This window comes from Cryptotermes secundus, unplaced genomic scaffold (genome assembly GCF_002891405.2).
Source record: "Cryptotermes secundus unplaced genomic scaffold, Csec_1.0 scaffold178, whole genome shotgun sequence".
NCBI classification, from domain to species: domain Eukaryota; kingdom Metazoa; phylum Arthropoda; class Insecta; order Blattodea; family Kalotermitidae; genus Cryptotermes; species Cryptotermes secundus.
The window spans coordinates 236,906-249,615 of record NW_019728499.1 but is presented as its reverse complement, the minus strand read 5'-3'; the positions used below and the strand labels follow the sequence as shown (position 1 = coordinate 249,615).

At 37.1% G+C, this 12,710-nt stretch overlaps 1 protein-coding gene across 2 annotated transcripts; it reads left to right on the top strand.

The window, feature by feature from the left end:
• Window positions 1-4,814: 4,814 nt before the first annotated feature.
• On the top strand, window positions 4,815-10,935 carry LOC111865166. 2 transcript variants are annotated; one of them, XR_002842934.2, is made up of 5 exons: window positions 4,815-5,057; window positions 6,876-7,108; window positions 9,063-9,100; window positions 10,030-10,170; window positions 10,754-10,935. XR_002842934.2 is itself a non-coding variant. In XM_023852950.2 (4 exons), the coding sequence occupies exons 1-4, from the start codon at window positions 4,942-4,944 to the stop codon at window positions 10,798-10,800; spliced, it is 537 nt and encodes a 178-aa protein (XP_023708718.1). In that variant the 5' UTR covers window positions 4,820-4,941; the 3' UTR covers window positions 10,801-10,869. The 2 variants fall into 2 exon arrangements, 1 of the variants encoding a protein (XP_023708718.1); XM_023852950.2 differs by lacking the exon at window positions 9,063-9,100 and having other exon boundaries at window positions 4,820-5,057; window positions 10,754-10,869.
• Window positions 10,936-12,710: the final 1,775 nt, after the last annotated feature.

Below are 12,710 nucleotides of genomic sequence, written 5' to 3'. Positions count from 1 at the left end.
CCTAAATATTAATTTTTAATGTAGTAATTACCAGACAGACTTGAGTAAAACCCTAATAGAGGAATTAAAATAATATCTAACTGAACGACAGCAAGTAAAAATATACGTATGAGTTATGCTAAAACTTATCCATGATCCAGTAATTTTATTGCAGATTCGGCAGAAAGGTATGTAAAATTCGATGTACATACCTTTTTTGTTTTTACCTGCTTGATGTATATATAGGTTCAAATGAAACCACAGTATAAGATTTCACTACGAACGCACACAAAGCAGATCGCACTCTGAATCTCAGCCACGATGCAGCTGTCTGTTCATTCAAATAGAAGGGGCAATAAGCTTTTGCAGCTCTAACGGAAGGCCTTAGCACTGAAGAAGGGACCCCTCTAGCTTTCTCTTGAATAGCCATTCTTTCATTCTTCTGACCTTCAGTCAAAGATTCAAAAATCCGAAGGGTGTAAGCAGTGCTAGCAGAAGACCAAATGATTTTATTGCTTCCATCTGTTTTATGACACCAGGGACTGCTAAAATTTGTCAAGTGTTACAAACAGAAATGAATTTATAATGCAGAACAACTCTGTGAAGAACTGGGAAACCATTTTTGCAGTACGCATCAAAATTAAAACACAAAAAATTGAAAATAGAGTATAACACTTTGTATTAAAAATTTCAAACCTTCCATTATAATATGTGACACTGTGTTCCTTTCTGATATAAACAAAGTTATTTCCATCCATTTATCATAAAAATTGAGCTAGATACAGCATTTTTAAACACAACGCTTAAAATTGATTAAGCGCCTAACAGGGACGGACATTTAAACGCAGAGTAGCAACGGGCATTTAAATAAACTCCGGCCAGCTCAAGCTTACCACTATTTCGAAGTCTGGCGTTTAAAGGTTAACCTTCAACTGCTCTCCCAGTTGCTTCTCAAGCATGTTGCTGATATGACCATCTTCAGGTGCTGGAGGTGGCCAGATTTCATCTGTTGGTGGTACAATGTAGTTTTTACCTGCATACAGCAGTGATGACGTGATATCCTCTGGTTTTTCTTCTATACGAGAATACTTGATTGGTGGCTCATAATCATGGTCACCCACCAGTGGATTGTTGAACTGCAGAAGTTGAGCCATATCAGATATGAACTTGACTGCATCATCTTGATCAGAACTGCTGAAAGTTTCATCTTCTGAGACTCTAGACTAAGGGAATTCTAGCAAGTTTCTTGAATGACCTATGAACAAAAAGTGACATGTTTTAAAGTCACCCTGATGAACAATACTAAATACCAACTGATAAAGCTGTGATTAATCTTTAAGTATCACATTCAGAGAACGGGGATTTTTAAACTCATTAATACTGAAGAAATACAACACTTGGTCAAGTAGACTTTGCACATGTCATCACAATAATGCAATGTATGGCCAGCAAAATCGTATTTCACAGGATTACTATTACTGGGTTTTTGGACTTCGTCCATTGTCTGGTATTCTAAAAAAACACAAAAGAACAACATTTCCGAAACTGAGTGTTTCCATCCTCAGATTCCAAAACAGTGTGTTCTTTTGTGTTTTTTGTGGAATACCAGATGGACAAAGCCCCAAAACCCACAGATCCTGAGAGTTATACACCATCACAGAATCCCTTAGTATCTACATGTAATCATATTTTTTATCATTTTCATAAGCTTTACTTTACTACAACTTGTGTTTATCATCTCTTTGGTCAGCACCATAAGATCTGCACTTACTTAATTACTTACTCATTTACTTACTCATGGAACTGAACCCTTCTGGAGGAGCTGCCAATTCTACAGCTACTCAAGAATTTCCCAGTATTTTATGGAACCCGAAGGTTCATTACTGTGTTCACAAGAGCCCTCCACTGGTCCCTACCCTGAGCCAGATCTACCCAATCCATACCACCCCATCCTATCTCTCTAAGATCCATTGTAATATTGTCCACCCAGCTACGCCTTGGTCTTCCCTGTGGTCTCTTTCCTTCTGGCTTTCCCACCAGTATCCTATACGCATTCCTCATCTCCCCCATTTGTGCTACATGACCTGCCCATCTCATTCTCCTTGACTTGATCATTCTAATTATACTTGGAGAAGAGTACAAGTTATGAAGCCAGGAAAGTAAACTAGTTAAAAAAAAGTTTATGCAAGTATCTCTGATGGAAACAGAATTTTCTTTCAAGTTTACCCACCATCAGCTTTCCTAAACACAAGTATTTTATATATGTTATAGTTAAAATATCCATTGCATTTCAGTAAGGGGGTGTTGAATTGATGTAAATGAAATGTTTTACAGGCACTGGTGAGAAACTTTCTCCCGATAAATAATGTTGCAACCTGATATCTTGTACTGCAGAGGTTCTTACTACGTTGTGTGTTTTCTGCTTTCGATCTGAGTTTGATATCATTTAACTCATGCCCCTCCAGATGGTTTTGAGCAGTGATATTAAACTCAGTTCAAAAACAGAAAACACAATGGAGTAAGAACCCCTTGTAGCTGTACCACTGACACCACCACCTTTATGTGTAATCAAGATTTCTTTTATAGTAACTAAGAATAGGATGTAGTAAGGAACATTCAAGGGTGACTTAGCCGGATTCTTGGTTTCAAGAGTAGGGCCTGCTTCACTGCTACAAAGACCAGGCAGGAAGCACCCCGCAGAGTTTTCCTGGAAATTCAGTTCAAAAGTTGACTGGCGGGATCCTTTGGTAAAGTTAAACTTGACAGGTTTTGAACCCTGTAAGTCAAAAGTGGAAGGCCAGCAACCCACGCTACTGGTATAATTTTTCAAGCAGCTGTCAAAAACGACGTTAGGACCTTAAGTTCCAAAGTCCCAAACTAAAGCTAGGTGATTGGAGCAGTGAGAATTATGGTTAACTCCCTAAATTCGAATTGTTCCAACCAGCCGAAATTAGGGTAGTAACTTGGAGGCGGAGTTGAAGCTGTGAAGATTTCTTGCTTCGAAGCAGAGTGAATCTGCGAAAGGAGTCTCTGAACAACTCTCCAAGTGTACAGTCGAAAAATTAGCGTCACTGGCAGTTTGGTTTAAAAGTCGAAGTTAAAACAGAATTATGTTTAAGTGTGTTACGGGAACAATCCCTGAATAACTCTGCAAAATTTAATGTGAATCTTACTTTGTCTTAAAAGTTTAAGCGAAAGTGTTACTCCTATGGGTTGTGCTAAAAAAAAGCAGTCACTAAATAACTAGCCAGGGTTCCTGTCGCCAATGTTGGAGCAATTTCAAGTTGGTTTAAGGGATTAAGGACAAGTGCTGTTACATGTACATCAAGATCTGCTTATTAAACAGTGTTGTGTAGTGCCTAGCTATAAACACTCTTATCTTTTGCGCTGACGCAAGGCCCATATGCACCCTGAGACAGAATCTCATCGCTCTAGTGCGAATGTAGTACCCATCACCTGTAGTTTCCAGTTCATCCCCCCTTTTTCCTGAATTGTAAGCCTTTATAGTAAGCTTACTGGCACCCAGCATTCAGATAACTCATATCCCACAAACAATTATCCACAACAACAACAAAAAGGGAAGCAGAACTGGATAAGAAGGACGCAGCAGCAACCTGCAAACTCGGAGTACCAACAGGTGAGAGGGAACGGCTAGAGGAGCAGCTGCAACCAGCAACCAAGGGGCCAAAAGGACAGTAAGAGAAGGAAGGTGGCACCAACGTGGACACGAAAGGTTATAGAGGGAAGGTGTAGCGCAACGGAGTGAGCGGTTATACTCTGCAGTACAAGATATCAGGTTGCAACATTATTTATCAGGAGAAAGTTTCCCACCAGTGCCTGTAAAATATGAACATTTCATTTATATCAATTATTATTTCTAGCTATCCGTGCGAACCAGTGATTTTTTGGGAGGGAGCAGTACACTAATGCTGGTGCTATGTTAGCATACTTTCTTACCGACAGGGCAGGTGGAATGATAGCATACTTTCTTATCGATCGAGCCCTCGGCACTGGCTGCAGCCAATCTGTATCAAGAGAGGGTGTTCGCTGGCCACTGCGGCAGCAGTGATCCTTCATGACGTCACGCTGACTATGTTGCCCGCCAATAGCATTGAGTTGCGACCGTTGTGACTGATTACAGCCGATTGCGACACCGTCATTAGCGGTCATTAGCATCGTTAGAAGAGTTAGGTTTCAGAATCGGAAGCGATCTGAAGCAGGGGGTGGAAACTGGAATAGGANGCTCCCTCCCAAAAAATTGCTGGTTCACACATATTAATAATTGATGTAAGTGAAATGTTCTTATTTTACAGGCACTGGTGAGAAACTTTCTCCCGATAAATAATGTTGCAACCTGATGTCTTGTACTGCAGAGGTTCTTACTCTGTTGTGTGTTTTCTGTTTTCGAACTGAGTTTAATATCACTTCGCTCAAAACCATGTGGAGGGAATGAGTTAAATGATATTAAACTCAGTTTGAAAACAGAAAACACACAACGGAGTAAGAACCTCTGCAGTACAAGATATCAGGTTGCAACATTATTTATCGGGAGAAAGTTTCTCACCAGTGCCTGTAAAATAAGAACATTTCACTTACATCAATTATTAATATGTGTGAACCAGCAATTTTTTGGGAGGGAGCAGTAAAAAAAATGCTGGTGGTATAATAGCATACTTTGTAACCGACAGGGCAGGTGGTATGATAGCATACCTTCTTACCGACCGAGCCCTCGGCACGGGCTGCAGCATCTTTTGTTAAGAGAATTGCAGCTGGCCACCGCGGCAGCAGTGATGCTTTATGACGTCACGCTGGCTGTGTTGCCCGCCAATAGCATTGAGTTGCCACCCCCTGATCTGAAGCATCTGAAGGTTATTTCGTGGGTGGAAGTCAAGTGCAGTTTGTTGTGTCTGGAACATTTTCTTCTTTTTGGTTTCGATAATTGCAAGTGGGCATTTGGAGAAGATGGAATCATTCAATTCGTGGATGGTGTTTCCAGTTGGGCTGCATGCTATGTTATCAGACAAACTTGTGGATATAGTTGGAGAACTACCGGAGGAAATCGGCATCATGATTATCAGGTAAAAAATATGTCGTTGTGATTCATATTTGTCTAGTTGGTGCTTTCGTATCTGAAATGGATGAATTTAAATTTTAGTTTCCGAATATACAGTCTCTTAGCTGAAACTGTATACATCACTGTAACGTATAAAATGTTTAACATCCAAAAGAAAGTAATTTAAATGGCATGCTAAAAGCAGGGTATCTTGTAGAGAAATTTAATATACTTCGGCCAGCAAACTTATAACTATTATTATGCTAGTTATCGTTTGTGGTGGAAAACGGAAATAATTATTTTCAACCTACAGTTAAAAGCTTAAATCATGATATGAAAGCATTCAAGCCTGTATTAAAAGATTAACTCCTAACTCCTGCTCTGTAGATAATTTTACCAATATTGGAAATGTTTAAGCTTTATGCATATCTGTATGTGAAATACATTTCTATTATTATGATCCGGGATAGTGACTAGCTACTGGGTGGACGAACGAGGGTTCGTGGGGTTAAGACTTTTCATTTTCCATGTCGTTCAGACCGGCATTGGGATCCACAAAACTTCCTATCCAATAGATACCGGGGCTCTTTCCCCTGGGATAAAGCGGTTGGGGCGTGAAGCTGGTCACTCACCTCCAACTAGTGCCAAGGGCAAGAAAACCACTCCCCCATATACCTTCATGGCGTAGTGTTACTTAGTAAATTACAGGGGCAACTTTGTTAACTTATCCTTAGGTTTAGCCCAAAGAATGATGTGAGGAATGCAAACTCAATTCAAACATTTCCCCCCTCTCAGTGTTTTAAGATCATTATTACAGTCGCAGTTTTCAACATTTGATTTGGCTCTGGTTTACTATTAAATTTTTATAGGCCATTTTGTTTCTTGAAATGTACAATTTGTTGGGACTGCTACAATTCTGTGCAATATAAAACAGTAAGCTGGTGTTGTGCTCCTTATTTTTTTTTATTAGCAGTAGCCATAGGGATTTAAAATTTAAATTTCTTAGCCCCTTGACCTATGAATCATAATGGCTTAGTCAGTAAAATGATATGGACTAGACTACCAGTCTTTGATTTCTGACACTAGGAGATTTATATTAATGTATCAAATGGCCCAGAGCCACACACAAACTCTTATTACCCAATTTAAATCTTGGGAGAGCAGGAGGTGCTAATTTCCAATTGTAAAAGCAGAAGAGGGCTACATTTATGTGAGATATGTGTGAAAAGACATAGTTTCCCAAATTTGAACTTTAAAATGTTTATGGCTTTGAATATTTCATCACTTTTTATTCTCCTAACACAAGAAATTGATGCTTGCCAATAATTTCTTTAATAGACACAAGACAGTGTTGTTAAAAGTGTAAAATCATATGAAGTATTTCTCCTTGTAATTCAGTGAATTTGCTTGAAACATTTTTCAATGCAGTTAATATTGAGACATCATTAACTTGAAGTTGGACTGTTAAGTGATGTGGCAATGCTGATTTAATAAATGGGGTATAAAGTTTCATTTAGAACTTAAGACCTTTTAATAGTAACTAATGTATCACATTAAATTACTTGAGTCAGTAAACATACCAGAATTTGTTAGCACAGTCTGCAGAGTTCAAATTCAGATCACCTGTTGTGAACCAAAATTAAATACATCAGTCAAGTACAGAGGAGCCACTAATATTAAATCTTATAACTTAGAATGTGGTTAATGCATAGACATAAAATGTAACACTGTTCCAAATTTAAATTTACCTTCAGTGACATCTGAAACCATCCTGAATACAAAGTTATGTTAACTTCTACTAATATAGTCTGAAATGGTAACCAATTTCAATATTTGATTGCAGGATGCTAGATTCCAGGACTCTTCTGTCTGCAGCTGTGGTCAGCAAAAAGTGGCGGGATTTATGTCATGCAGATTCACGTCTTCAGAAGAAAATTATGCAACAAATAATGTTCCAAGGAGTGGTGCAATACCTGAATCCACATAAAATCAGCATACAAAGGAGAGATCCAAATAACTACTGCCCATCATCTACTATGAATGGGCACCACAGGATGACTGTTGCACCTGTATCAAGTAAGTTTTCTATGCTGTCTTCGTTTGTTAAAATAAATGCAGTGTTTAGAACAGCATTACATAATTATGTGATAGTAATGTTTACAAAATATATTTGTGATACATTTAACCCTTGTATTATTTTCATTATTTAAATCATTATACAGCTTCGTTGAATGAAGCCGTCAGGTTGGCAGTGAAATGGTTAGCCTTTGTCGCCAGTATGTTGTGTTGTTTTCAATGCAAGACCATTATCCCTAGTTAAATCCAGCCACTAGTGCCATAGTAGTAAGATATTTAAATCCCCTGCTCTTGGACAGTAAAGGTTAATGCAACAATACATGTAATCTGCCTACTAAGTGATAAAAGAGACAGTATTGCTGTTCTTTCATGGGTACTTCATGGAACAGCCATACATGAAACAATTTTAATGCTAGCCCTCTTGGTCTGATTTCCATGATTAGTTGGATAGACCATTGCAATAACAGTGAGAAGAACAATTTTATTATTTTATGTCTATACTACTGATCTGATATCACCATTTCCAATATTGTAGGATCATCACTGTGGCTATTTGGATGTGTAAATAACCTTTTAGGTAGCAGCAATAAGCAATAAAAATATGTTCACTCTGTAACTTCTTTCAAATGGTAGCATATCAGCTGATCCTTGATTTTAAAAAATCCATTGTTACGTTGTTTTAGGAACACAATTAAACTAAAAGGAAATTTTTGCTACATGCATCATCATTTAACAATTTCCACATATAATTTTCATTTATATTTCAATATTTCAATCAATGATCCCATTAGCTTCCTTCGATAATGTTCAGTGCATTTTCTTTATGAAATAGTACAAAAATGGGACAGTCAGAAATACTTAGTTGTCAAGTTAATGTATCAATCCCTAGTTGCTACAGTGGTCAGTCCCCAAATACAAGTGTAGCAGTCCAACTTACATGTCGGGTAGATGCATTTTTAAACCAATCACTGCTATTTATATACTTGATTTTAAATTACATGTTTATTATACATAAAATAAGGGAAGACCAAAGCGTAGGTGGGTGGACAATATTAAAATGGATCTTAGAGAGAGAGGATGGGATGGTATGGATTGGATATATCTGGCTCATGATAGGGACCAGTGGAGGGCTGTTGTCAACACGGTGATGAACCTTCGGGTTCCATAAAATGCTGGGAACTTCTTGAATAGCTGCAGAATTGGCAGTACCTCCAGAAGGGCTCAGCTCCATGAGTAAGCAAGTAAGTTATACATAAAATAGTAAATCCTATTTCTTTCCGATAATTTTAGCCACTGAATTTAATAACTTTGTAACCTCTAACTTGTGGTCAAACATGTTAAAGCTTTGTCCCACATGACAGTTAAAAGCTGACTTTCAGTTGTGGGCATGGGAGTCATGCTAATTGGCATTATTAGCATGAATCAGCTTGTCAGCAAAGTCTCTCTCCCTCTTTCTGACCATACTACATTTCTTTTTGGCCAGCAGCCTCCATTACCATAAATGCCAACTTCCAAGTGGTACAAGATATTGGGGCTAGTGTCATACACTGTCATTACCATGATAATACAGGTCTATTAGTGAAAATGTGTTCTCATCGTGATCTTCAAAATGTTTCCAAATTCTGGTCTCTGTCTGACCATCATTCTCATGTATGTATATGAAACAGTTTTTATTAATCACTCTAGCGCTCATTGGCACCACAGGTCTTCCATTTTGCGTATCATAACTTGAACCTGAGAAATGGTAGTATGGAAAGAAGTCACCTTGTAGAGGTTGGTTCTAGCCCTGATCATGCTTGAAGGGTTGAAAATATTCATGAAGCTGTACATCTAATACACTAAATATTTGTGCAGAGAAATTGGCTAAAAATTGATCAAACTCCTTATCAGTCTTACTAGATCTAGTTTAAGGCATGTCGTTAGTATTATGTAGAATTCTATGGTATTATTACAGGTTAAACTCCACTGCCTCCCCAACCTCACATATGAACAGTGAGTATGGTGAATTGTTTATTCTTTATTATGCTAGTGGAGAATGCTGAAGGATCCTTCATCATAAATAAACTGTCTTTGCACCTGGAATGCAAGGGACATTGTACATAGCGGTATCTGGGCTTGTATTCTTCTCGTATTTATCAAGACTTTTTGACCATTCCTCTAATATTATTTTTGTTATATTTAGTTTCAAGTTCATTAATTCTGTCTTTGGTCTTCCCTTATTCTTTCTTTCTGAAAGTTTTAGTAGTTTCATATCATACATTATTTACCTGCATTTGACTTAATTCGGCAGTCCTTGAAATTGTGTGCATTTCATTGAACCTTGATTTATTCTGTTTTAATCTGTAGTAATCCAGACTGTGTTTGGCTGAAGTTTTCTAATACTTTTCCAATTCCTATTCATATCCCTATTATTGTCTGTATTCTTCAATGCTGTGTACCAGGTTTCCATTTTAATCTGTTACTGTTCTCTTGTTTAACTTGCATATTATTTAGCTTCTTAAGTTAAATTTCCCAAATCATAATTTGTGTCACCCATTTCCTTACTGAAAATCCCTTCATATTTTTCCAGTGCCAGTAGTACACCACTAGTATTACGGTCAGGCCCTCTAAAAGATGAGATAGCAATTGTAAACTGGAAAACCATCACTTATCTATTCAAAATATGATCAGAAAAAACAGTAAATTTTCCTGCTCACTTTAATCAGAAATTATTTCTTGGTTTCCATAGTTCTTCATATTTTTACTCCCTTGGGTGGCTAGAATTTTTTCTTTTTATTAATTATGTATTCCATTTCTCCATGTGTTACAATAGCAGAATTTTAAATGAAATTGGATTTATAAAACAAAAAAAAATCTTTTGTCTGCAAGTTTGCGTTATATGAAATATGGCCTATGTACTAAGATGAGATAACAAATTGCAGATACAGATCGCCCGAGGCTTCCTCGGATGTGGGCACCAACAGACTGGCAATTTACGGTTCCAGCTGCAGAACAACCAAATGAAACAACACAAAGAAAGGGTTTCAGCAAAGCTGGCAAATCATCATCCACAGCAAAAAGAGGTGGGTAATGCCATCATAATCTTTAATATTCTGTAGGACAGTGGAGTGGCTTGAACAAAATTCGGCATGTCCTGGTTGATATAGTGGTCATGCTGTAAACCCATATTTGACAAGAGTCTGCTTTGATACTTGGCTTTGCATGGTTTCTCACTATTCCAACTCATTTTTTCTGGGTTTTCTCTTGTGGTGATAGTGCTTTTAAATAACAATGACTTGCATTTCAAGACCACGTCTGCTCAGTGTCTAATGTCTGTCATAGCTTCTCAGCCAATTTTATACCATGCCATTGAACAACCAAAGACTCACTTGTGCAAGTATGGCATCACATATTTTTTTAATTATATTTTTAGTCTATAATATATAGAAGCATCATACATAACCAACGATCATAGTACCCAAGTGTAAGAAGACTTGTGAGCAAGATTATATGTTTTGTTGAGCAATGAGGCCTGTTTATTATTAATTTATTTGATCAATAATATACTTCAGCTTGAGAATTTTATATTAAAGGTAGAGTAAACTATTGTATACACTTTGAGACATTCCTTTTACTTTACATTAACAGTGGATTTTTCTTTTTCAGATGCACACAGAATCTCACCAGAATGGAAATGGAACCAAATCTTTTGACACTTGAAGAACAATATGACACTTGTACCTGCATAAGATAACTTATATTAAACTTATTTTTTAATGCAACTTGATTCTAATTAAACTTACTTTATAATGCAACTTGATTCTAATTAAACTTACTTTATAATGCAACTTGATTCTAATTCATTTGAAATTGTCCTGTTATCCTTTCCTACCAATCCATTCAAATTCTCTGAATTCTGTTGTCCTCTTATACCAGCCAATGAATGCTACATGATCATTACATTTGATATGTAACACCTTATTCAGTGGGTTTATTTAATTAAAATATGGGTAAGATGATACTGGGACAAAATTAATAACTTATCACTGGCCTATGTCAAAATGAAGTGGAATTTTAACAAATGATGGTATCGCCATTTAAAATGAAGACCATGATGTAATAAGGTAGTAGCAGTCCATATTCAAATCTTGGTCCACAGACTGGTCATCCTACAGGTTTTTATGTATTGCAGCAGCGAGATGATAATTACCAAAACCCTGCCATGTACTACTGTGCAGGATGAAAACATGATTTTTAGACAAATCTTAACATTTCTGCTGATACAGTGAAGTTCAATGTATCCCGGTCAAGGTCAGGCAGCTCCATTCACCGCTGCCCTGCTTTTTCTCTTTCATTTCATTTATTTCGTGTCCATGGATCATTATACATGATATAAGACATGTCATTCTTGTGTAGTTATAGTATAATAAGTTTCATGATGTTACTATTGGGGGGGGGGCTGCATGTGAAGCATGCAGTGCAACGTGGAATTTGGGTACCAACTCAGCATTTGCTCTGGGACCAAGGAAAACCACGGAAAACCTTGATCGAATTGGCCGGTCACAAGACCTCCCAGATACACTGGTGTCTGTTGTAGTACAGTAAATGCTGGGGCCTTATTTTACAATTAGCTATGAATGTTACAATTAATATGTTGCTGTACATTATCCATCATCTTTTCTGTTCTTAAAAAAAACCGCCTAATTTCTATTAAAAACACAACGTTTCGGGAACTGGAATCTGTCCCCATCAGATTCCAGTTCCCGAAACGTGTTTTTAATAGAAATTAGATGGTTTTTTTTAAGAACAGACAAGATGATGGATAATGTTAGTTGTAACAATTTACCATCATCACAAACTTTTAGATCTTATTAGCTATGAATGTGTTTCCCTTTGTCTTTCTGTCAATTCAGTACTATATATAAATAGGCCATCACCTGGAATTTGTGTGTGTATAAAAACTATAAATTGGAAACAACAAGATTACATATACCAAGGAATGGCTTAGACCTTGCAGCATAAAAGTCCTGATACAACATTTTGTTAGAAGTCTAGCAGAATGTGACTGATACAGAAAGACTGGATGACAGATGGAATGAAAAAAAAATGAGGCTTATAAAATGCTTTTGCTCGATTGTAAAACATGTCCAGCTGTTGATTAGGAAAGTGATAAAAGTTAAGCTCATACTAGTACCAATACCTATTATCTTTCCTGCTTACCCACACAAAATAATCTTATAAATTTTGAATTGTTTCATTTTGGTCCGTTACACTATCAATCACCAATTATCAATAGAACCTCCGTCGAGTGTAACAATATATATTCTTGTCACCATTTTCTCACATTTGCCTTACATGTTTCGGCTCACAAAGAGCCATCATCAGAGGCATCCACAACAAAAACATGGAAACACTTGCACTGCTCAACAATCACAATATACAGTTTTTTGTGGAAGATGTTACACGTATCGGAGCGTAAAACACAACAACATCCAGTACCCCGAGTGCGGGTATCCCATTTACATTTAAAATATCACCCATAAAGCGGGTCGTTAATGTTAAAATTAAAGTTAAAACCGTCCAGGTAAAATATTCAGGTTCCTCTTAGTGGATAGTCCCAATG

Coding starts and splice junctions, on each gene's coding strand:
- LOC111865166 (XM_023852950.2), top strand. CDS start 4,942: ATGGAATCATTCAATTCGTGGATGGTGTTTCCAGTTGGGCTGCATGCT. Junction 5,058..6,875: donor ATCGGCATCATGATTATCAG/GTAAAAAATATG, acceptor ATTTGATTGCAG/GATGCTAGATTCCAGGACTC. Junction 7,109..10,029: donor GACTGTTGCACCTGTATCAA/GTAAGTTTTCTA, acceptor AACAAATTGCAG/ATACAGATCGCCCGAGGCTT.